The sequence below is a fragment of the Periophthalmus magnuspinnatus genome, chromosome 15 (genome assembly GCF_009829125.3).
Source record: "Periophthalmus magnuspinnatus isolate fPerMag1 chromosome 15, fPerMag1.2.pri, whole genome shotgun sequence".
Taxonomy (NCBI): domain Eukaryota; kingdom Metazoa; phylum Chordata; class Actinopteri; order Gobiiformes; family Gobiidae; genus Periophthalmus; species Periophthalmus magnuspinnatus.
The window spans coordinates 25,448,673-25,472,770 of NC_047140.1; the positions used below are offsets into that span (position 1 = coordinate 25,448,673).

At 38.7% G+C, this 24,098-nt stretch overlaps 1 protein-coding gene across 6 annotated transcripts in view; it reads right to left on the reverse strand.

Annotated features, from left to right (window-relative positions):
- LOC117382218 (collagen alpha-1(XIX) chain) overlaps positions 1-24,098 on the reverse strand; it is a 113,803-nt gene that overhangs the window by 2,759 nt on the left and 86,946 nt on the right. For 4 of the 6 annotated variants that reach the window (XM_055227234.1, XM_055227232.1, XM_055227231.1 and 1 more), the window contains 29 exons: positions 23,825-23,869; positions 23,153-23,206; positions 22,377-22,430; positions 21,809-21,880; positions 20,063-20,104; positions 19,351-19,428; positions 18,951-18,986; positions 18,738-18,791; positions 18,514-18,567; positions 18,071-18,112; positions 17,383-17,484; positions 16,682-16,735; positions 16,295-16,348; positions 15,683-15,736; positions 15,519-15,572; positions 15,062-15,106; positions 13,792-13,824; positions 13,581-13,625; positions 12,454-12,480; positions 11,325-11,378; positions 10,420-10,464; positions 10,158-10,202; positions 10,005-10,067; positions 9,536-9,571; positions 7,441-7,485; positions 6,845-6,988; positions 5,530-5,596; positions 5,313-5,450; positions 1,453-1,530 (listed from right to left, as the gene is read on the reverse strand). In XM_055227234.1, the coding sequence (XP_055083209.1) occupies positions 1,453-1,530; positions 5,313-5,450; positions 5,530-5,596; positions 6,845-6,988; positions 7,441-7,485; positions 9,536-9,571; positions 10,005-10,067; positions 10,158-10,202; positions 10,420-10,464; positions 11,325-11,378; positions 12,454-12,480; positions 13,581-13,625; positions 13,792-13,824; positions 15,062-15,106; positions 15,519-15,572; positions 15,683-15,736; positions 16,295-16,348; positions 16,682-16,735; positions 17,383-17,484; positions 18,071-18,112; positions 18,514-18,567; positions 18,738-18,791; positions 18,951-18,986; positions 19,351-19,428; positions 20,063-20,104; positions 21,809-21,880; positions 22,377-22,430; positions 23,153-23,206; positions 23,825-23,869 (1,714 nt within the window). Of the gene's footprint in view, positions 1-1,452; positions 1,531-3,044; positions 4,782-5,312; positions 5,451-5,529; positions 5,597-6,844; positions 6,989-7,440; positions 7,486-9,535; positions 9,572-10,004; positions 10,068-10,157; positions 10,203-10,419; positions 10,465-11,324; positions 11,379-12,453; positions 12,481-13,580; positions 13,626-13,791; positions 13,825-15,061; positions 15,107-15,518; positions 15,573-15,682; positions 15,737-16,294; positions 16,349-16,681; positions 16,736-17,382; positions 17,485-18,070; positions 18,113-18,513; positions 18,568-18,737; positions 18,792-18,950; positions 18,987-19,350; positions 19,429-20,062; positions 20,105-21,808; positions 21,881-22,376; positions 22,431-23,152; positions 23,207-23,824; positions 23,870-24,098 lie in introns of those variants that run through there. The other 2 variants (XM_055227235.1, XM_055227233.1) reach the window with 2 other exon arrangements.

Consider the following 24,098-nt stretch of genomic DNA (forward strand, 5'->3'; position numbering starts at 1 on the left):
TATACAGATGGGAATAGAAAGTGTGGATCTTCTTTATGAAATAGTATCCACAAAGTTACACAGTGTGTTTTTCTATGTGCACAACTTTTGTTCCCAAGGCCATTTGCAGCAATGCTTGTCACGTTAAACTATCATCTTGCCACCTTCCTTTGTTGCGGTCACACAAGATGAGCTATAACAGTCTTATTGATCAGGTTTGGTCTGTAAACACTAATCAGGCATGACTTTATGGATGCTGACAGTAGACGTAAATAACACACATTTTCTCTTCATCAAGCCATCCATTAGAACATTATGTCCTCAAAGTTGATGAGCAACAAAAAATAACAAGTTTCACATTAATAAGATTGACAAAGGCCAAACTGTGAATGACTCCATTAGAGAAGGACTGGTGTGTGTTCAAAAGCTAAACTGTTGAAGAAAGAAAATGATGTGTATTAAGACATAATGTCTATTAAATTCAACAACCAATTGAACAAATCCACTAGAAAAGTGGAAAAGCTGTATTTACCAGTTTTTACTTACATAACACTCTAGTTCCTCTGTGAGGGTGTTTTTTTCACAATCTGGGAGCGAACTTGTGGAGTTATTGTGGTTATGGATGAATTTATAAAGCAAGAACATGTAAAATCTGGCAACAAGCACTTTTATGGCTGCACAATATTACAAGCTCTGCAGAGAAAATGGTGTTTTTTCACTTTTTAGTCACTGTGAAGATTGAAAACACAAAGCCATTTTTTCTCTGCCCAGTTAAAGCCAACATGTCACTCCCTCATATTATTTGTGTTATAACTTACTTCAAAAGCTCCCTCTATCTTTTTGAATCTCATTAGCAACATACGATTTTCATTTAGATATTTTTCCTAAAATGATTTCACTTTCTACACCTAAAACTATAAGAAAAAATTCACACCTCAATTCATAATCCCCGTGTCTTCCGCAAAATAAACATAATACTTGTGATTGACGACTTTGTCCAGTTTTTTATGATTATTCTTGATACCATTATTATTAAACAAATAGAAAAGGGAAGGATGAATAGGCTTATTTCTCTGTTAGAAATCACTGTCTGGCAGGCTCTATGGTCTGCATATCAAAGAGGCTCTACTCTTCAGCATGTGGCCCATCCTGCTGAGATCCTGCATCTGCCCTATGGCAACCACAGCGCAGTGTAAAATAAATGAAACCACACAGAACAAAACAAATGATTTTAACATCTTCATGCTAGATCGTATTATCTCTGTTGTTAGGAGAACTTTTTAGGCATTTTCTGCATACCTAAAAAAGTGACTGTCATTTCCATATTTAAGGGCATATGAGAACACTATTTATATATTTATTTATTAAAATTTTTGGAAATCAAATTCCTTTTTACTCCAAAACTCATATTGAGAAAGATAACAAAACCAAAGTAACACAAATAATGCAATAAATATATCATAGTCTGCTTACCTGGTGGTCCCATAGGCCCTGGATCTCCTGGCAGCGTCAACCCCATCTGACCTCGCTCTCCTTTCTGGCCCCTGTATCCTGAATACAAAAGAGAACACGGTTTGTTTTTGCACTTGTTGTATAATAATTGCAGGGTGGGTTATTCGTTGTCAGGTTGACAGGTATGTTAGAAAGATTAGTGCAAAACCCATAATGCCATCCCAGTGCGTTCAGCTAAGGATACACCTTCACATCTGCCAGTCAAACAGACAGCGGTTTGGATGATCTAAATAACATCACAACAATGACAGTGTCAAGCATCAAGCCTACTCTTATTATGAGAGAGAGGCAGCTCTAGTAGTGTGTGTGAAAACAGGCTACTCGTGATTCTCAGTTTCCATCCCAAAGCTTTGAATAATAAAAGACGCCCTGTCAAAAGAGAAATCATCAAACAAGCCATCTATGAGATAGTTCCACTGAGAAGGTGTCAAGGGCTTTCGCTGTTCTGTCAACAATGAAGCCACAAGCAAATGTCTTTGAAGATTTCTGAATGAACAGCAAAGCTTCTTTTTTCTATAAAAGACTAAAAAAGGCTATCAAAGGTTGTTTCAATTTGGACACTTGAATGGAAAGTCTAAAAATTATGAGTTCAAAAGGCAAGTAATTCACTCAACAAAATCCCAGCAGCACACAACACAAGCAGCAATGAGCAACAGTATAGAACAGCTCTTATGTTAAATCACATGCAAATCTTTTATGTGAAATCATATAGAAATGCAGGCACAAACTCAGTGCTAGTCTCTCAAACTGACTATACAATCCTATATTTGCATTTCATTGTACAACAAAATGCATGCGAACATTTTCATCAAAGACTCCACCATGCAGAGAGCCTTTGTGTCTTTACAGTTTGAACAAGCTGCATACCAAGTACAAATTTAAGAGCCTGTGCAAAACTCTTCTCCCACAAGGCACTTAAAATAATGGACCACCCTCCCATAAAGTGCATCAGAAACATTGACAGTGGTATCGAGCATTGCACTGCTGTGGCCCAAAGGGAAAATGCCTCATCGCTTACATGTCACAGAAAATCACTGAAAAAAACAGCCTTATGAATGCTCCGCAAGTGCGAGGGGCAGTCGCAATAATGAGACTTCTTTCAACACTCACAGGGCCCCGGGCATTCATTCAGGGAGCAGACAGTCCATGGAGAGAGAGCCCTGTATCTTACTGTAAAAATATACTGAAAACAAGGCAATAATAAGCCAGCATGGCACAGAAGTCTGCTGAGTTTAACTAATGGAAAATGGGGCATCCCTGACCTGATGGTACAACAGCCTGGTGATAGTAATAATGAACACTTGTGATTACATTATGTTGACTCCCTTGTTCCCCAGCAGTGGTTCATGGTAGAAAAGTTACAAAGGTAGTCACTTGGACAATGTTTTTTTGACAAAACATCTAATTTTCAATCTATTTGTCAATTACTTCTGGATGGCACTCGAAACACCTTGATACATAGTCCAGATAAACGACCTTTGATAAATGATGTTGATATTTTTCTCCACTTATTGCTTGTATTTTTAACCAAATCAACCAGTCAATTGTGCAGCTATGATTGAAACATCATAATGGCATGTTTACTCCAACAAGTTACCACAACACAAGAAAGGTCTCAAATCATAAAATACATTCTGAAAATTGGTTTACAATATAGTAAAAAGTATAACAAGACATTCAAGCAACAAATGAGAACACAGAACTAACAGTAATAATCATTTATAAAGGTTAGCAAACTCAAATACTACATTCTGATCGCCAATACCAGCAACATAACTTAAAAAGTAAAAAAAAATAAGACTTTGTGGAAAATTACATTTTTAATATGTCCAGCCAAGTTATATTACTTACACATTATGTTTTGGGGAGATTGTGAAAAAGCTCCACGTAATATTTTGTGTTTTGTATATTGGCAAATTATCATTTTGATTGTTGATTTTATACTCCTATAATGCTTTGACATTGGGGCTGTTCTTTGCACTTGCTCAAATCAATTTCACTCCAAAGACAACTACAACAAAAAGGCACACAATTACAACAGAAAAGGAGATCGGGAAAAGAAAACAGGGTAATTATGTATGCTCTTCTCCAAATACCACTTTAGACTTTAGCCCCACGTGAAATCAAACCGAGAGAAAAAACAAGCGTGAATCCAACACAGGGGTTATTTTTCTCCATAAACAATTCATTTTGGCATATTGGAAAATAACTTAAATTGGATATTCCAAAGAAGCACTGTCTCCAGCCGCGGATGACGAGAAATAATGAGGAAATATTACCCCCAACTCACTCCCCAGTCGAGTGGAGGCACAGGCCGACAAAGAAAAAATTAAGAAACTTGTTGAATTTCTGATTTGTCATGGGAAATAACTAAGCTTTTGCATTTTTTGTAAATATTGAATGCAGATTTTCATTAAACTCATCTATAAAACTTTATTCTGAAGCTTAAAAAAACACAAAAACAACATTTGATACAAGTGTTATGCAAATTGCATTAACACAGCAAAAATATTTAGTCAGTGCATACATGAGCAGTACTCTTCAGCTTTAACAGCAGCTTATACAATCAAAGCAGTCGATTATAGTGTAAATGGTCTTAATCATGTGAGGTAGATACAAAGGTTCTCTGAACTGCACCAACCAGTCCACTTTAAAATTCAAAAGTGCACCACATAACTTTTACCACTGGAGGGTATGCCACCTGCTTGTCTCCATGGAGATGCTATGTTCCATGGTTTTGGCATTAAACTTATTTATCTAGCATTTATTTCATTTCTGATGTTTTTATTGCTCAAAATACCTTGAAAAGCATGCATTCTGAGTGTGAGCGGGGTCGCCTCTCCTCAGATCTAACCTGCAATTTGGTCTGCTTGCGCCACCTGCTTATCTTCTTGGAGATAACAAAGTTAAATGTCATACTGTGGAACATTCCAGACAAGGCAATGCCAGCTTCAAAGAGAAAAAAAGCAGGTGATGTACACTCTACTAAAAAAGTTACTCAGTGCACCTTTAATTAAGACAGCTTAGCTAAAGTGAATACTAAGCTAAAAATTAAAGACAAAAAACTTATAGCAAACCAGTAAATCAAGCAGTCAGAAAGTCACGCAGATGAAGATGTCCAGCCTTTTTACTGACTCCTGTAGTGTTTTAGAGCTTGCTTATTTCAGAGGAGCGTTTCAGTAGTGTGGCTCTTTCCTGTCCACTCTCATAATACTTTCTCTTATTCTTCTTTTGTCTTCATATTTTCCAGAACTGCTGTCCTCTGCTTCAGTCTGCTTTGATATATGGCTCTAGCGAGAAAGAAATGCCCATGAATCCCGTACGAAATACAAGTGTCAGCTCCCCACAAATCCACCGTGTCGCCCAGGTTTGAACCAAAATGCTTTTCTTACAGCTAGAGATAGGTGGTGGTCACTTTGGGAGCTTTATGGCAGTGTGCCAGTTGTGTAGTATAGTACGCAGTTGTTCATCAGCTATGTCTCATACTACAACAGAGATGGAGAGGAAATACCTGACGGACATCACATCAATGCCAAAAGTACTTTATGCCAAATATATATGAATGTTGTAGTTGAAAACAAAATTGAAAAACAACAAACTAACTAAACTTACCTAAATTGGTAAATTATATGAGAGTTAAAGTAAGAAAAGGTAAGTAAGAAGACATAGACTTCTTAAGTGTAATCAGTAACGTTCCACCTCTGTTATACAGGAGTTATAGTGAGAGCACACAGTATAGAGAGGGCTGCATTGGCAGTTAATAACCATTGGACCAATAGTTAATTACATGTTCTAACTTCTTCAGACAAGTCTGGTCTTACCTTGAGGACCAGGAGAACCAGGTTCTCCAGGTAGACCTGGTAACCCGTCTCTGCCCGGTGGTCCTGGGGGTCCTTGGAAGTGAGCAGCTAAAAGCCCTGCTGGAGTCTTCTGCATCATAGAAGCCTGTGGCACTTTGTCTACAAGAACATAAGAAATGCATTGGAGTCTGTTAGAAAAAAGACAATAATTTAAGAATTAATATTTGCCTTGTCTTACCTTCCATAGCCCTTAAAACTTCATTTCGGATGATTGTTTTCAGTTCCTCCAAAAATCCAGGATCACCCTGTAATAGAAAGAACTAGACTTAAACTCATTTTACTATAAATACAAAACACATATCAAATAACCTTCTCAGTTAAATGCACTGTACCAGATTTCTAAACGTGAAAAACAGAACTAGTTCATTTTAAATGATTTGTTGTGGTCCAAAGTTATTCCTGAATCACCTTCTGCATTCTAAACATCCTAAATAGTCGTCATGAGGAGTTTACAAGAGCTTTTCAGCATCTCTGAGAGAACAGTGCAGAGTTTTGCCATCACGGTAAAGCTAACAACACCCAGCATGCTAACCAAGCACTTCCTGATTATCAGACAATAACGCGCTTAATAATTAGATGCAGACAGCAAAAAGTTAGCTGATGGTTGGAGATATTACATTCAATATTCAAAACTAAAATATTTGTTTTCATGACCTGAAATGTGTGACTTAATCAAAGCTGACAGGAAGCGGCATTATCAGTAAACACTGCATTCCCACTGCTAAAGAAGGTACACAATTGTAGCCTTGGACTCATTCGATCTTGTTTTCATTTGTGCTTTGGGTGTTATGTAACTTTGTGACTGTGTAGCGTTATGTGTAAAATATCGGTGACACCCAGGGGCGCCGCTGAGCAGGAGGCACGCCCACACAAAGCTGTATCTTTCTGTGTGCTTGCATCTCTCTCTCCCTGACCTTCCCTCTCACAGAGCTGATCGGGAGTGGGAAGTGTGGAACAGAAAAAGAACAGTAAACCTTTTCTGCAAACGGCCTTTTTGATGTTTCATGCAAAAATCTGTAGCGGCTGTGCCATTTTTCCACACAAAGAATGAAAGAAGTGAAGTTATACAAGCTTCAGAAGAGAGAGGGGCTAAAATGGTTCTGACAGAGACTGAAAAATATACTGGACATGAACTGTACATGCAAAGGAAGAGAGTGATTTATCAAAATGTATCAAATGTATGGCATGTTTATCTTCATCAAATCCTGTCCTCAATTCTTAAATTAAGCACACTTCAGTCTTGCTTTGTTCATTGTCTATACCAGGTGGTTTAGGGGTGGTTTAATTCTGGTAGGACCTGATACCCAGTGAGGCCATAGTCTTAAACTATTATTATCAAAAGTAATTATGTTTTGAGTTTGCCATTGCTTGCGTCCCATTATACTATATATGATTAAGCACAGACAGGGCTGACCTGTTCAATCTGGGAATCCCTAGATGAGGTATTTATATTGTTCATACCTAGTTCTAAAGAAAATGAAAAATTAATTTACCAGGAGATGTGAACTCCCCAGTTGTCCCGGAGGACCTGGGTCTCCCTTTTGGCCCGCAGGTCCCATTGGTCCAGATGGGCCAGAGTCACCAGTGCGCCCACGCTCTCCCTGGACACCTCGCTCTCCGGGAATGCCTGGGTCACCCTACAGACAAACAGTTCACAAATGAATTACTGAATATTGTAAAGAAGTCCACACCTTTCAGTTGCTTAGTTCAATCTAAAATATGCAAATCCAATAAAACCTAATGAATTAAATACAATACAAACGTTTATTTAACACAATACAAATATATTTCATGGAACGAGAACAACAACTCACAAGGGGGTGTTGTTTGGTAACTAAAATTCTAAGGATTGTATTATTTGTATGTAACCTATTACCAATATTTGTAATGCACAACTCCAGCACTTTAACAGAGCTTTTTAATGGAGCCTTGTATGGTGGGAAACCGTGAACACGAAGTTCCTTTATCTAGTCCTTGGGTGCTAGTGGGATTAGTCCTGTTTGTGTAGCACCGAAGACTTTTATTTGAATGAAAATTAATATGTTCGTGCTCTTCTGTCAGGCTGACTCACAAAGTGCATGGTACTTACACGTTCTCCCTTTGAGCCTCTGTCTCCAGGTCTCCCCGTCTCTCCCTGAGGAAAAAAGCAGACACATTTTAATGATTTGTTTGAATTGTGTATAACCTCCACAGAGATAAAAACAAAAAACAAAAAAAACAAAACTGTCACCTGTAACAAGGCATCACATGAAATGAAGAGTAGAGGCTTGGCTTAAGGAATACACAACAAACATACTCTCACATCACAATGACACTGAAGCTACATTTTTACAGTTTTCTTGAAGGTGTACTACATAACGTTTCTGGTGGAGGGTTCTTCAACTGCTTGTATCCATGGAGATGTTCTTGTTTTGCCTGGAATCTTCCACAGGCCAAATAACACATGTGAAGAGGTGACTCTGATTACAGTAAGAATATTTGTTTTTCAAAGTATGTTTTAGCAAATGAAAAAACTGTAATTGAATGCATTTAATGCTATACTGTGGAACATTCCATGTAACGCAATAACATCTCCATGATGACAAACACCAGAAACATTACACAGTGTAGTTTTAAGGATGATGTTTGACTTACATACAAATACACATACACTTTAATAGAAGGAACATCCCTTCTTCAGATCCATATATCAGTTTTGATAAAGCTACTAAAATAAAACTACTAAAATACTTTACAAACATACAATATGTATAGAGTAATTAATGGTATACATTGTTTTGCTATTGTTTTATCTAAATCAAATGCATGTAGCATGTAAACTAGGCGGGCATTTTATAAGCTCTGCTTCTGCCTTAGCCTTTTCACTCACTGCCATGTTGACAATATATGTATTGAACTGTTTTGAAAATGTCATTGTTAAAACACTGTCTGTGACTGAAATAAACTGAAATTAGAAACTGAAAAACTAGAAACTATATTGGGACAGTTTTTCTCAAACAAATAAACATATTTGGGAAAAGTTTCTGATCAGCTCACTGTCTAGGGTCTAAGCTTCTTGACTTTGAAAACCACAGACTTATGTGCATTGATCGGCTATTTCCCAGCTCGGGTGAATAGCTTGGATATTATTTTCCTGTATACTATTTCACCTTCTGCAAAGTCACCCCCCCCCCCCCCCATCTCTGTCTTGTTGAATTGTGCGAGGCACCTGCTTTTCTCTTCACCTGTCTCTACTCTATACCACTCTATATGGAAGTACTTCGGAGACTGCCTATTGGCTTGTGTCACAACTTCCAGTGTCTTCCAATTCCTCCCTGTCACTCCTCATTGCTTCTCCTTTTACCATGCTCAGTGCCAATCCCTTCGAGAGCATCTTTCTATCAATTTCCTAGTGCATTCCAGGTGCCATGCAAAAGACAATATGGCATGATGTGGTTTTAAAGCAGGCATAGCGTAGTGACGCTTCTACTCCCCTGCCTAGTTTAATCTGCACGACTTTTGTATTCCCTGTAGCATGATGGGAAGCTTAAATCTATCATCTTGCCCACTGAAATGTGCTTCCCTGAACATTACATTAAGGTGAGCAAGGAGGAGAGAGGAGATGCTGAGCTACCTGCTAGATGGCACTGTTGCTGCATGATAAAGTTATACAGGAGGTTCACACAAGGGATCTAATGTGGATCAGTATAGCTCAGATCCTAGTAGAAATAATCTGAACTAATTACATAAAGAAAAGCGCTAATTTACAGACAAAGTCACTGAGGTTTATAGCAGGTTGTTTTTCCTCTATTGTATATGAGTCACTTCGAATTGACGGAAGAAAGTGACGTGCAATAGATGTAATCAATCATGTTTTACAAGGTGAGAATAATTATTTTCACCTAAAGTGGACCAGAAAGAGAGAAAGTAATGTTATGTTTAATCTGGGTGTCTTGGGTGCTTTATAGCAAACATTTTATCATTATCTTGGAGCAGCAAGAATATAATGAGGGTAAAATGAATCAAAGCCAAAGTAGTCTTAAAAGTGCAAAGTCTATTTAGTTTTTATCAAATCTTGAAAATGCAAATGAGCCTAATTGACTCCAGTTGCCGTTGCCCAAGATTGGATAAGAATCTGCTGTGCCATCTTTTTGTAGCTCAGCTGATGTAAAGTACTTTTCTATAAGGGGATTTGCAGCTCTCACCTTGTATCCAGGAGTCCCATCTCTTCCAGCACGGCCCTGTTGAAGAGGAACAACACAAACAAAGACATTTGGTATCAGCTCCCACCTTCGATTGGATCAGCGCTGTTGCACTCCTAGTAATCTCCACAGTTAATGAGATATCTCAAAAAGGGATAATGACCCTGATTGCTGAGTGCACATTGCTCCATTGTGCACATACAGGGAAAATTACAGAAACCATTTCTGATGGTAATTACATAGAGTAAAGTAATCATCAACAGGACAACTTATTCCCTCCATATTGTCCTTGAATACAGTTTTTCTTCATGCATTCACTGAAATAACAATGGGCAAACCATCTGATAGAAATAAGTGCCACTTAGAAGGCATAATCGCAGTATGGTTGTGATTGGAAAGTGGTGGGTAGCATCTATACTGATTATACATGTTGTATATAACTGAACAAAAATAATTCATGTAGCATTCTTACAGGAGGACCTTGGGGTCCCTCAGGCCCTGGGAATCCAGTTTCTCCTATGGGTCCGCGCTCGCCCTGAGAACAGACAGAGTGGGTGTCAGTCGGCGTGACAAAGGAGTGACGCGAGGACTGACAGCTCAAAGAGAGTTAGTGTCTGCAGCTCACCGGCTCTCCTGGGATCCCTGGCTCTCCACGCGCACCGGGCTTCCCCTGTCAATCACACACACATACAACAGCTCAACCCATAGTGTCATCTAACACTTTTTATTCAATACATACTCAGCACCAGTGAACTTCAATAGACATCTACACATTTTTAAGCATTCATATTAAAGGTCACAATCTTAGTACAGTCAGTACTTAAGTATATATTAAAAAGGAAATTGTTAACTTAGAAATCCTTTGGAGAGAATATAAAAGTACTCACTGCAGGACCAGGTATTCCAGGAGGTCCAGGTAAACCAACGTCTCCCTAACGAAAAAACAAACAAACATATATTATACGTACTTCGAAATAGTTTTGCACAGTGGCAGAATGGAAACTGGTTGGGCCGGCAGCCTGTGGGCTGGTGTGGGGCTTGTTTGATGAGAGACGGGAGAGATGCGAGAGGAGCGCACGGCCAAAGGAGTGGAGCGGCTGTGGATGTACTCTCCGGCGGCCGTGGGCCGTTCTCACATCTCGTTTGGCACAGACCGACTCTGGCTCTTTGAGGAGCTGTTATTGGCCAACCCCTCCCGTGCAGTGCATCGTTTCTTTCTGTTTTGTGTTTTTGTCTGTTAATCCCAAGTAGCCCAAAAGTTCCTCCAGTCCTACTATGTCAAGGTGCTGCTAGCATCAACTAAAAACTTCCCTTAACCCTTTCAACATAAAATTTTCTGCACTGACGAACTGTAGAATGGGCCTTATTGTGAAAAAGGTTTTAAAATGACAACACTAACTCAAAACGTTGCCCTGTCCAGAGTAACAGTGGGTTCATCTGAATTTTAGGCACAAATTATGCATTGAATTGAACATTGAAATAAATTATTGAACATAACATATATAATGTAAAAAATGTACAAGTCTATTATTTGATGCATAGTTTTAAGATGAGATCTTAAGTTATTGGAATGAGCCCATTCCAAAAATAATAAACTGCAGCAGATTACAGGATTTGGAGAACAGGAATGGAACTATCTCGACATTCAGTATGAATACAATTTAATTCCAGTTTTATTCACAGCAATAGTCTGCAAGCAACATACCATATAGAAATGATATTTCAGCTATAACCCACTTATAACCTATAGAAAATTGTATATTTGCACTAAATTTTAACCAGGTTCTCTTACCTTAGCACCAGGAAGCCCATCAAGCCCTGGTAATCCCATAGGCCCTGGCTCACCCTACAACACAAAACAAAGGATGTAAACTCATCTGCAGAAATCAAACATGCTTATTATCAAGGTCATTTAGTACTGGACTGTAAATTGTTTTATTACAAGGCTGTCAAAAATGCAGCCTGTATAAGAGCATATACATTAAAGCACATGAAAGCAGGTAAATCCAATTTCACCGGTAGCGCCTCGTATTCTGATAGACTTGGTCATGTATTAAAAGCCTCTCACATGTCAATACAAAGAAAATTCTTAGAGCACAATGCTTCAACCCCAGCACATTATTTATGTGATCTTTTGACATGGGCTGTCACACCTGGTAGGCTAGAGACGGCTCAAAAAGAAAACCCTATTTGACAATCACAATCGGACTAAAAATAGAGAGCCATGCATTTCCAAGCCCACTATGCGACCTCCTTCTAGCTCAAACTGCCGTGAATAAATGCTTTTGCAGCATTCAGACGGCCAAAGCGGTTCTGACAGAGACGGATTGTGCAGGTAATTGTCACACATGTAGATTGTCGTGAATAAGCGAGTGCACCTATAAAGGAAAGGAGAGAGGGCTGTAGCCAGAGGATCAGCTGCGAGACAGATTGGGGCAATTCCAACCACTGCACCAGGCCTGCATGTACAATTTATTAAAATGTCAAATTAACATCCTGGTGAAAAATCACTGTGCAACAAAACAATAAAAAATGCAATTGGCCCCATGAGGATTCAATGAATTCAAGTTGAGAGCACATGCACCTACCTGCTTCATGTTTCAATGTAGTGAGGACTGTTTTCAAGAAATCACTAAAGGGGGAGGGCAGGTGTTTGAAGTGCTGAAAAGAGGTTGTGGGTTGCCAGTGGCGAGACAATATGGTACACCGGTTTCATGTTTTCAGGAGACATGCTCATTTTTTGTTGTGTGCTAAAGCTCTGCTGAGAGAGTGGTTAAGTGCAGAGGCTGGAGGGTGTATTGACTTCGTCTGTAGAGACACTATGATAGAAAACGCTTCTGACTTCTGTTTTGTCCTACTTTTTTACACTTCAAAAACAGACAAATAATTCAACGTAAATATATTCAAAATGAAAAACTTACCACAACCCCATCATCTCCTTTGGGACCCTTAAACGGAACAAAGGAGGACAGATTACTCTCATGAATGTGACAAGTGCAGCAGTAAAACACATAAAAACAGTCTAATATGACACTGTACGAATACTCAGTGATATGTCCCCTACAATTTATAGCATACATTATTGGCTGTTCTTTTTGTTGAATTTCCTCTTATAAATCATTCTCGTACATAATCAAAGTGATATAGTGTGAGTCATCTTCCACAAACACCCAGCCATTTCACATTTTCTGCCACTCTGCATCTTTTCACACCAAAAGGACTTATTGATATATAGGTGCCCTTGTCCCTCTTAACATTGATGAAGATGCTTTACTATTGATTGGCCGGGAGGAGCACTGGGGCCCGTGATGGATGCAGTACAGAGCACAGAGCGCCATCCAGATTACAAACTGTCTGATAAGAAGGGGCAGGGGGAGTTGATAAGCAAATCAGGTCACTCCAACCAAGCTTCATGTTGGAGTATCTAGGGCTATTTCAGTGTGGTGAGTGCTCTGGGCTAGGTAGGAGTACAAAAAAACACTTCAACTAATTTGGTTTTCACTGGAAAATTTACTCTTCTAAGAATTGAGTGTTCAGTGCCCTTCAAGCAAACACAAATCCATTGTTTGTTACACATTACTTTACATGTATAGCTATTTAACTAATCTTTTAGCAAACTGAATAAATAACTTACTATTAATACATGAGCAGCCTTTAGTAAGCAACAAAAAATCTAGTAAATGTAACCTGTAAAAACTGACATGCTGAAAGCTAGTGGATTTGTGTCATTTTATGTACCCTACTTAAGTTTGAGTAACTCTGGTGGTAACTGTAGACCTATTGTGTTTATGAAAATGTAACTCCAAAACAAACTAATCTTAAATGCCAAGTGCAATAATAAAAAGGCAATAGTTGATCATTTAAAGTACTTGTAGGTGACCATTATTAATTCAAAACTCTATTGTAATGTAGTATAACCATAGAGCATTACAGAGTCAGTGGGATTATTTGATATTCAGGTCTTCTCTGTGCTACAGTATCTGCGTACTGCTGCTTCCACAGCACACTCTGAGAGCACTGGCTTCAAGCAAAGCGATCATATCCTTACCGGTGTACCAGGAGCTCCGGGGGGTCCTAAAATAGCTCCACTGCTCTGCAAAGACATATTTTTTAAATTTTATTACCCCGCTGTATATTTTACAGTATGGGTCAAGCACATTTAAAGCACAAATTTATTCCTGACGGTATGATTGAAGACACCACTCACAAGCCCCTGAATCACTCTGTCAATGGCTCTATAGTAAAGGCAGAGTCCTTACCTGCAGCTTGTAAAGACTGCCCATCCCATTGCCCTGAAACAGAACTGAGAGTGAGTTTAAGAGCATTAGCACAAACCACAAACCAGTACAGTAGATCTAGTTAAGCCTTTAAAAGCGACATCAAATGGATCAATAGCTCATTTGGAGGCTGTACAAATGGGAAATGAGAGAGTGAAAAATAAAAAGCACGGGGAAAACAGAGAGCAATAAGCTTAACCGCAAGCCATAAGTAATTTGAGAGAAAAAAATGTAAAAAAAAATATTACCATCTTAAACAAACCTGACAAACAAAGTTGCCTCTCAAAGTGACCCAAAATCTATCAGTTCATAGCTTCCCAGTAACTACTGTTACTGTACAGATGACTATACCAGTTACTATGGGATTGGAGGAAATCCTAACATACACAGACAATTCATTGTTAAGAAGAGTTCATTTAGAGTAATCACTTTAACACCTGTCTTTTGGCAATGGCAGGACAAAAAAAAACAACCTAGAAACAAATGGAATAAGAGAAGGTTCATGTTAACCAGAACACAGCCTCCTTTCTGTAGAGCAGTAGTAACATTATTTGTCATTTTAAGTCCAAAGTTTAAATACATCAAATAAATATGAGCGATGCTGTTTATTGAAAGAATACATTTAAAATTGAATGTGAAGCCCATGTTGCTTTACGATCCATTCAAAGCGTAATATTAAACAACATTTTTTGCTAAAGGAAATTGGCATTTTACAAAACTCAATTTTTTGGCTATTAGGATATAAAAGCAAGTTTCTGATAGACTATTGTAGAGCAGTTATTGTAAATGTAGAGAGTCAAGGTTCTCATTTAAAAGCAAGTAGCTTGCTATGCCCTTTTCAAGCCACTGAGCCATCCCGTGTCCTCCCAGACTGGTGTTTATGAGTTGGAGGTGTGTGTGTTGAGGGGGGGCACGGCAGGTTCAAGGGAAGCCTGATGAATTATAGATTCGCCTTTGGAAGTGCTTACTCACTGGCCTCTTAAAAGGAAGAGGCCATGATTCAATGCCAAGGCCCCGGTCAGTCTGATTTTTATCACATTTCCAGCTGTTTGTCAGTTATGTTTCTCTTGTTGGGCAAAATGTACCTGACATATAAGGAAAGTGAAATGGCAACAGGCCTGAGCAGGGAGGACCATTATAATCCATGAGATAATTGTAAAAACTGAGCGGGTTCATATTGATAGAGGCTGTATTTGACAGTGTTTGGAAGTTATCGCTTTAAGGTTTTGATGGAAGAGACAGAGAAACTCACAGGAGGTCCGGGTGGTCCTGGCTTTCCTGGAGAACCTTCATTTCCCTGAAGGACAGAAGCACAAGTCAACGGTGCAAAGGTTCACCATAATGAAAACACAAATAATAGTTTAACTGTTTATTTCACAGGTTGATAGACTTGGGGAGCTGGAACCTCTGCCAAGGTTTTGCATATCTAAAAAATATGCCATCCATTTTGGCTTCCTTGAGTTTATTGTTCATTGTTATTGTGGTAGCTGGAATTTGAATTGAGTTTGGAAGATATTTCAGTGAGTTTGCAACATTGCAAAGATAAAGGTAAAAGTCTCAATAAATATATATCTGTATTTGGTTAATATTAATAAACATATCAGTCTCATGTTAAATTAAAAACAGTAGTAACCATCCTCCATCCATACAGTCTAAAATTTAGTAAATTGGATGTAAAGTGGTTGCAGGAATAATAGGGCAGTAGTTACCTTTTCTCCTTTTCCTCCTTGTGGTCCAGCTGGACCAGATCTACCCATAATCCCCTGTAAACAAAGCAGTGTACAGTAAAACATAACCTTCACCAAGTTCTGAGTGTATTTCTCCTCAATAGTCATGCTCTAATTAAGCCTTAGTCCTATTCACACAGTCTTACCGGGGCTCCAGTCCGACCGGCTGCTCCGGGGAGGCCTGGGACTCCAGCTGGGCCCTACATAAGATCAAAACACACTTCCAGACAAATTATATTTACACTTATGGTTTATAATATGCACACATAGATATATCAAACATGCTCATTTAGAGAAATACTTGGATAGAGGTTTGATAAAAATTCTAGCCAAGTTTAAAAAATAAATCAACAAAAGCCATACAAGCTGTTTCATACTGTACTGTTGAAGCTTATGAAAGATAATGTGCCCCCCTGGAGAGTCTTTTATGTGAGAAAAGGAAAAACATTCTATAAAAGCATCTCTTAGTAAATCTAATAAACTAGAAAAAGAGGTGCTCTGATGGACCCGGTCATGACGCTACATTGAAAAGTGAAAACAGTTTTCAGAGCATTTCTACAAACGCTAGGTTAAAGTGCCTAAACATCCAAGTAGATAGCATTTGATCTTCTGGAAACATAGTTTAAATATATGACATACATTATAATACATTATCATTCCTTTGAAAAAGCTCCTCCAGATCTCACAGCACTCCTAGATTGCAAACCACTCGAAACATTTGTTTTTGTTATTTGGTCAAACTCTATTTTTCTGCCCACCTCATCGCCTTTATCTCCAGTGGGGCCTGGGAACCCTCTTTCGCCTTTCACTCCCTACAAAAAGAGCAGAGAGCCATGAGATAAAGTAAAAATATATTGTGTTTTTCACCAAACTAAAAAAAAACAAAAACAAAAAAGAAACTAAAGACTGTCAGACTTAAAACTTCAAAACTGTCTCCATCCACACTTTATGCTGTACGTGACTACTAACTGTATCCATAGCAACTGCCCCTGCTGCAGGTACAAAATAATAGATTTATACCACAGCTGGGTTTTGGCAATTACTCACATAGACATTTATGAAGAGCTCCTCACACAAGCACTATGCATAACTTTGCATCTATATGATAAACATAACATATACACTGAAAAACTAAAACTACTGACCTTTGGACCTTCTTTCCCGGGGTTACCCATGGGACCCCTGACACCTGGATCCCCCTGAAGAGCAAAGTATTTCAAAATAAAATAGATTAACACATTCACATTATGAACCTAATACTGTGCTCTTTTTTACTAGCCCTTTTCAGCAATAATTGTTAGTTGTCTCTGGAGGCAGGTGTTGTGAAATAATGTTGGCTTTAAAATTGTGATGTTGACAATGTGTTACTTTGAGAAAATCATATTGCATCTGTTACCAAAGAAAAAATATATAAATAATGCAAATAAATAAACACAATAGTACCATTTATTGTAGATTTGGTTGAATCACTGTTGAAAGTTCAAAGGAAATCATTGCAGCATCAAATATTTTCTGTGTAAGTGGAATTTTAAAAAAACTGAATCGTGACCTGGGTGCACTGTGTCTGTGGGTTTTTATAGCCCAACAAATATTAAAAGCTTAGGGAGTGTAAATAAAGGAAAGATGGGTGGAATTATTGACTAAAATGTAACATGCAATTTGTAAATCAGCCTTGTCTTTATGTTTAAAAAATTCCAAATGAAGTTAAGCCTGTCTTTGAATAATTTAATTAAAAGTACCTTGGAAATGTTATTACAGTATTAAAACCTGTACTTTCCTTGGGACTGCAGTATGATGTTCCTGTGGATAAAGATTTTAATTTTGGATGCTGACGATGTAACTTTACCTTCTCTCCCACCATTCCTTCCACCCCCGGTTCGCCTCTGGAGCCCTTCTCTCCCTTCTGCCCGGGAAGTCCTGGGATCTTGGCACAGGCACTGCAGGCGTTCTGCGCTCAGCACAGACACAAGCAGGGGGTGGTAATGGTGACATACATAAGATTTCCTTAAGTTCAGATTGGGCAGTGCATTTTGGCCTTTTATTAAGTCACATCCCCTGGGAAGAGGACAAGACCCCAACTGACAAAAAGAATTCTGTAAATGTCTGCAGAACTGAAATAATGTGAACCCACCATGAGCGCCTCTCATGTGGCTGAGAGCTGAACTTTGTCAAACTCATTGACTGTGACATTTAGGTGTGAATCTTAAATATCATTGTCCTTGATCCAGTCTAGATAATGTAGGCACTGCAGCTTCCAGGAGAGAGCTCGGCATTAAAACTCTTACAGTGAGAGGAGCAGTAAGTACTCCACTTTTGGACACTGTTAAAACGTCAAGACTGTAGTGTCCCAAAATGAACTGAGACCTCAATTTAGTGCCAACTTTCTCTATGATTAGGAGCAGTGTGTAAGTGGGGAGAAACAGTTTATGTGTTTGTTTATGTCTATGATATAACATTTTGACAGTGCTAAAATCACATATAACATATATTAAAAGCATATGAAAAGCAAATTCAATGTAGAAAAAAAAAATTACCTTTAGCAATGCACCCATGTCACCAACAATAGGCAAAGCAGTCTAAAAACAAAGAAGAAATGGAGAACATGTCTTTTTATATTGACCCGTAATATGTTTTTTTGCAGAAAAAATGTACTTTTACAGCTTTTATATAACAGTGGTAGTTGCCTGTTCTTAAGGTTAGTTATACTTCTCACTGATGCTGCAACTACATAAAATTGTGCTCTTGCTTAAGGCTTGAATTGACCAAAAAGAATACAAACATGTGCTAACAATGGGGTGCTGCCAATTTGTCATAAACAGCAATGTTTTTCAGAAAGTACTGCTCACTGCACAGCGGGGTGAGTGAAAAATGTAGAAAAACAAGCTGCACTTTGAATAGCAACTTTGACTTAAGCATAGTGCCTCATAGTGGAGAGCAGTGATGCTAAACAGCAACAAGACAATGAAATCTGACTTACTGGTTCACCCGGGGGTCCAGCAGGGCCTGGTAGGCCTGGTCTTCCAGGAGAGCCCTTTAATTAGGACAAAGAAAAAGTGTTAGCCATTCCCCAGGCACCACACACACATACTGAGTCCAGTTCACATGTATCACAGCTGGAGAGCTGGAGTGAGTGGGCTTGATTCATATAAACTAAATACATCGAAGGATTGTCATTTAACAGGGACTGTTATTCTGGCTCACCTCTCGTCCGGGAAGCCCAGGTGGGCCAGATGGACCTGGGGAGCCACGCGATCCCTAAATAAAAAATAGAAATTCTGATTATGAGCAGTCTGGCTTTGAAGAACAAAATCCTATACTAAAGCAGGAGAGAATCATTAAAAACTCAAACAGCAGCTGTGCATGCATCAATAAAGTCTGTGAAAACAGAATGTGTTTGTGTGTTCAAAGACTCACCTGTATTCCTGGCTTTCCTGGGGGTCCCACAGGCCCCTAAAACACATCATACATCTTGTTAACACCGTCTGCCCTGCAGCGCCGTGATCCAATAAAGGAATTGTGTTAGACACCTTTTGCTCTATTGATTGTCTGTCTTCAAGTATCCTGTATCTCAGAAATGAAAGCAGACTCACCAACATTCAACGCAGCTAAAAGCAGCATACATGATGTGACCCTAAGTTTGTACCTCAAAGTAATGACCAGCATTTTCATCTGTCTCTGTTTAATGAACTCTGGTCCTGATAGTAAAAACGGATGCTTTTCCTTTAATAACTAAAGTAAAGATTTCACAGCAGCTCATAGTTCGAAGTTAATAATGAATGTGGGAGGCAGACGATCAATACATCATAAAACTGACCGGTGGGCCTTGAACTCTTTCTCCAGGTTCGCCTTTCTCTCCATGGTCTCCTGGCAGTCCCGGGACTCCTCTCTCGCCCTGATGAAGGCACAAAGCAGGCGTCAGCAGGAGGGCACTCACACTGAAGCTCACAGTTATGATGAGGCACTGTGCAATCATTATTCTGCCTCCACTAGAACTCATTTCACCCCAGTGCAAAGTCTTTAGAGGGTTTGAAAGCTGATGCTTAGCTATGGACAAGGGCACTATCATGCACATGCTCTTTATGTAGTTATGTGAATATATTAAGCTGTCAAGTTCACCCTTATTTAAAAAGTCATCTTAAAATAACATTTCTATTAAGAGAACTGCCATAATGACGGTCATAAGATGGTACATAAGACTCAATTACTACTTGTTTAACATCTGTACAGAATATGGCATATTAAATAATTAAATGAAATGCAAAAAAATCCAATGAATCCTGGAGTCTAACAGGAAATAAATCATGAACTAATTAGTGAATGGGGATCACAAAAAACAGTATAAGGAACATAAGGGTTCAAGTACAAGTAAAATGTACAGGCACAGACTGTTGATGAATTATGCAACTTACAACCCAAGGGCATAAAAAATATATGGTCTTTTGGGTCTATTTGTGTAGCAACATATTCCAGGTAAAAGTTATTTGTAGATTTTTTTAATCTAATTATGTGGATTTAGTAGGGTGTACCTTTGGACCACGAGAGCCTCTAGACAAGGGCAAGCCATCAGCCTGAAACACACAAAAAAATAAAATAAAAAAAATAGGCATGGCATCTTAATGAGTGAGATGATTCTTGAAGGTGCATAGCTTTCTGTGGAGACCTACCTGTCCACATGGAGATGTCATTGCTTTGTCTGAAATGTTTCACAGCATGGCATTATCCTTATTTGTCACCAAAGGGACAAACATACACATACACACCATACTTAAATGCTAGAAGGATATATTTAATGCCATACTGTGAAATATTTATTCACATTCTTTAACCAAATTTGTCCATTTAGTAGTTTTGATTATTGCAACACACAGTAGTTTGATTTTGTTAAATAGTTCCTGACTGACAATGACGCTGCAAAGAAGTAGATCTGGAGCTACTGTAAGCATTATTTACAGACGAGTTTGGGAGAGGCATTGATTTCTGTGGTCAGCATGTCCACGATTGACACTGCACAATGTAAATAGGCTTTGCACTTCTAATAGACACTAACACACAGTGGACAGTTAGACATTAAAGACAAAAGTACAAATTCATACAGAAGAATGATCATAAACACAAGTGTTAGCTTGGTCACTTAATAATTTGGTGCATATAAAAGTAAACGCACACCCAAGCAGTCACAGCACAATTAAATGAATACAAAAGGAAGCATCCAGCATAAAAAAATACATCTTTCTGCTTCCACACTAGGAGACAATGAACAACTCTGATATGAACAAAGGCTATTAGATTAAATAAAATTAGACTTTTGGCCGAGATATATACATTTAATGCTACACTTTAAAGCATCAGGAAAAGCAACAACATCCACGGACAAGAGAAGTTACAAAGCGTTTTAAGTGTCCAAAAAGAAAATATAATTTGGATGCATTATTATTATTACTACAATTACAGTTCATTATTATTGTTTTACTACTACTATTTCTTCACAGAATACACTGTCAGTCTCTGTGTATTGTAAAAGTCGAAGGAAATTACCCATAATTATTTTTAAAACGAACACAATCAAGTGACATTAACTTTTTGTGATTGCTGAGGCATTAAAGTCACCCACACCATCTGCACTGTTTCTGTCTAATAACTGCACCATATGTGAACATGTCCTCTCTGATAGTTCTGTTATGTTCCTATTTACTCAACAAGTGTCACATCTCCGTTTAGCCTTTGCTCTGTTTAGCACAAGAGGTCCTTATCTACAGTGCTATGTGGCCCCCTTCACCCCCTGTCCTCAAATTTCTACACTGTTCAAGCACCTTCAATAGTCTAAAGACAGTGCATGCATAAGTCGCCGGGATCATCATTTCTATGTGCAAACAACAAACAAGATGATTTCACAAAGCTGAAGAGTGATTGAAAATAGTACAGCGAGCCACAGTCCCACTGCCTGTGCGCCTGAGAGGGGCACTGTAATGATTGCTTCTATATGCAAAGCCACGTCCATAAAAGCAAGTGCTCGAGTAGCTATACGCTCCAAAATGGGAGGATCTGTGATTACACGGGCAGGGTTCTTCCTATGGTGAATTACTTAATACCATTGCATCTCCATAATGTCATATGAGCAACACAGCGGGAAAACCCTTGGGCTGCACTTCAGGGTTGTACCAGCCAATAATCTGTGCTTCATAAGTTATTGTCTGTGTGGCTATTGAACACTTTTACATTTGTGTTTTTTGACCCGGCAAAGTGTTTCTCTATATATTAAATCTAATACCTACCATATAACCACCTCCAGGCTCGCCGGGGTCTCCCTTTGGTCCAGGTGGCCCCACTATTTTACCACAGTCTCCCTGAGAAGAAAGTCAGGATGTTAAAAATAGGTTTGGCCCCATTATTTATGTACTTTACACACACATATGTTATTCTGTACTCTTCTTCTCTTTTAATGTTAATTTTAAGATGAATATTTATGTTTTGATTTATTTGTATTGTGATTTTAATGTCTTTCTTATTCTGTAAGGCAGTTTGAATTACTTTGTGAACAAACTGTGCTATACAAATAAACCTGCCTTACCTTTTTTATGTTATTATTGTCCAAATCATACAAATGAAACTAAACTTAAACTTAAAACTGTACTGTATGAATTTCATTTAGAAATATCTCTTAAGAGACATTTATGTTTATGGAGTTCTGTGGACCCTAAAATAGAAAACGCTATCTTTTTCCAACTAGCTCATCTTCAGAACGGTGTCCTCTAAAGTCAAGTAGCATGTTCAATCTGTGATAAAAAATCATAGGTTTGTATTTCACTTTGAGGTGAGAGGAGGATTTTGAAGTTTACCTACCTTCTCTCCTTTCAGGCCGTCTCTCCCTGGCGTCCCGGCCTCCCCTGGCGAGCCCTGTAAATAGTGTAGAAAAGAGACACATCTATCATCGGGCCTTCATCGCCTGCACACATATATCTCCTCCTCCTCCTCCTCACTGCTTCAGCAGGCCGCCCTGCTCCAGCATCATTTCCCTTAGCCTGGATTTATGAAATGCCTCTTTTCCCTCCCTGCGTTTGAATAAAGACAGATGCTCATTACTGGAGCAGGTGTGAAGAACAGATTGGGTCTCTACCTGCATTCCCGGCATCAAACACTTAAGATTTGCCACTTTCTACTAATGAATTTTTAAATTTGATTACTGATCGACTGTGTAAAATGGTGGACATCTCTTGCCACCTTCTATCTGTTATATACATATGAAGTGAGATCTACCATGGTGGCCAGAAAAAAGTACATCAAACTGTTATGGGACAAATAAAAACAGGCTCAGCTTTAAGGAAAGTCAAGAACATTCTTATAATGACAAAGCCTATGAACACTCAGCAACAGTACAATGTGGTCATCCATTAACCGAAGGGTTGGTGGTCTGAATCCTGCTCCCTGCTGTTTGTGTTGTTGTTTTCACCACTATCAATTATATACTTGTTTCACATTCATTTGTTGTATGGGTATTTTGTCAGCTACTCTAAAGTTGTGACTGTGTAAGGCAAAGGAGATATGGGATGTGCCAATGTGACAGAAAAGAAGACTCAGAGTTGGGCTTGATATCCAGTGCTCAGTGCCTGTATACTTACCGGCTCACCAGGGAGTCCAGGCAGTCCGGTGGGTCCGGGCAGGCCTTGTCTCCCCTGGCCAAACACAAAGGAAAACCAATTATTTCGGCCTGTTTTTCTGTCTTTGTGCAACACCAGTGTCTGGCGCCTTTTGCCAACTATTCAATAAGTGCGCTTTGCTAGCACTTTCTAAATTCACAGATAAAGAGGCTCCCTTGCTTCTTTCTTAAATAAATGATTTTCTTTATGCATTAGATCGCATCATGGCAAGTAACCTCACACATTTATGCTAAAGCAATGTACTTTGTTGTTGCGTTCATGGTTGATGCATTCTCATTTCAGCTCATTACTGTCTTTGTGTACATGCATCAAGCCAGCGTTTCCTATTGCCATGGAAACTGGGTCCACACAGAAACAAATAAAATAAAAGAGTCTCATGTGTCTTCCTGCCCTCACCTCTATATTTACCTCATGGCCATAAAATGCAATTGTATCAATATTGTGATGTGATGTTTTAGTTGTTATTGCTGTTACTTAACCAGGCCACTTTAGGTTGCATTTTGGTGTGATGAGAACTTTAGTACATGGTATTATATGCCAAACTGCATTAGCAAAGCTGTTCAATTTCAAAACTACAGAATAATCTAAAGTAATTCAGGAGCAGTCCCCCCAAAACAATAAATGTTGATTTACCTCTGGCCCTGGGTCTCCTTTAGGCCCTGGCAGTCCTTGAGCTCCCTGTTAAATTAATATGACGTTTAGATTAAACTTCAGTGTATGAAAATGTACTGATCATGATATTTCAATATATCTCTACAGGATGTACTAAACAGGTTAAAAATGCAGTCAGTCTATGTATTTGAAATGCTATGGGCCAAAGATGAAAATCAAGCCCACTAATAGCTCCATGGGAAAGAAAAATAGCCCTCCAGTTCCATTTAAAGGTGTACTATGTGACTTCAGGTGG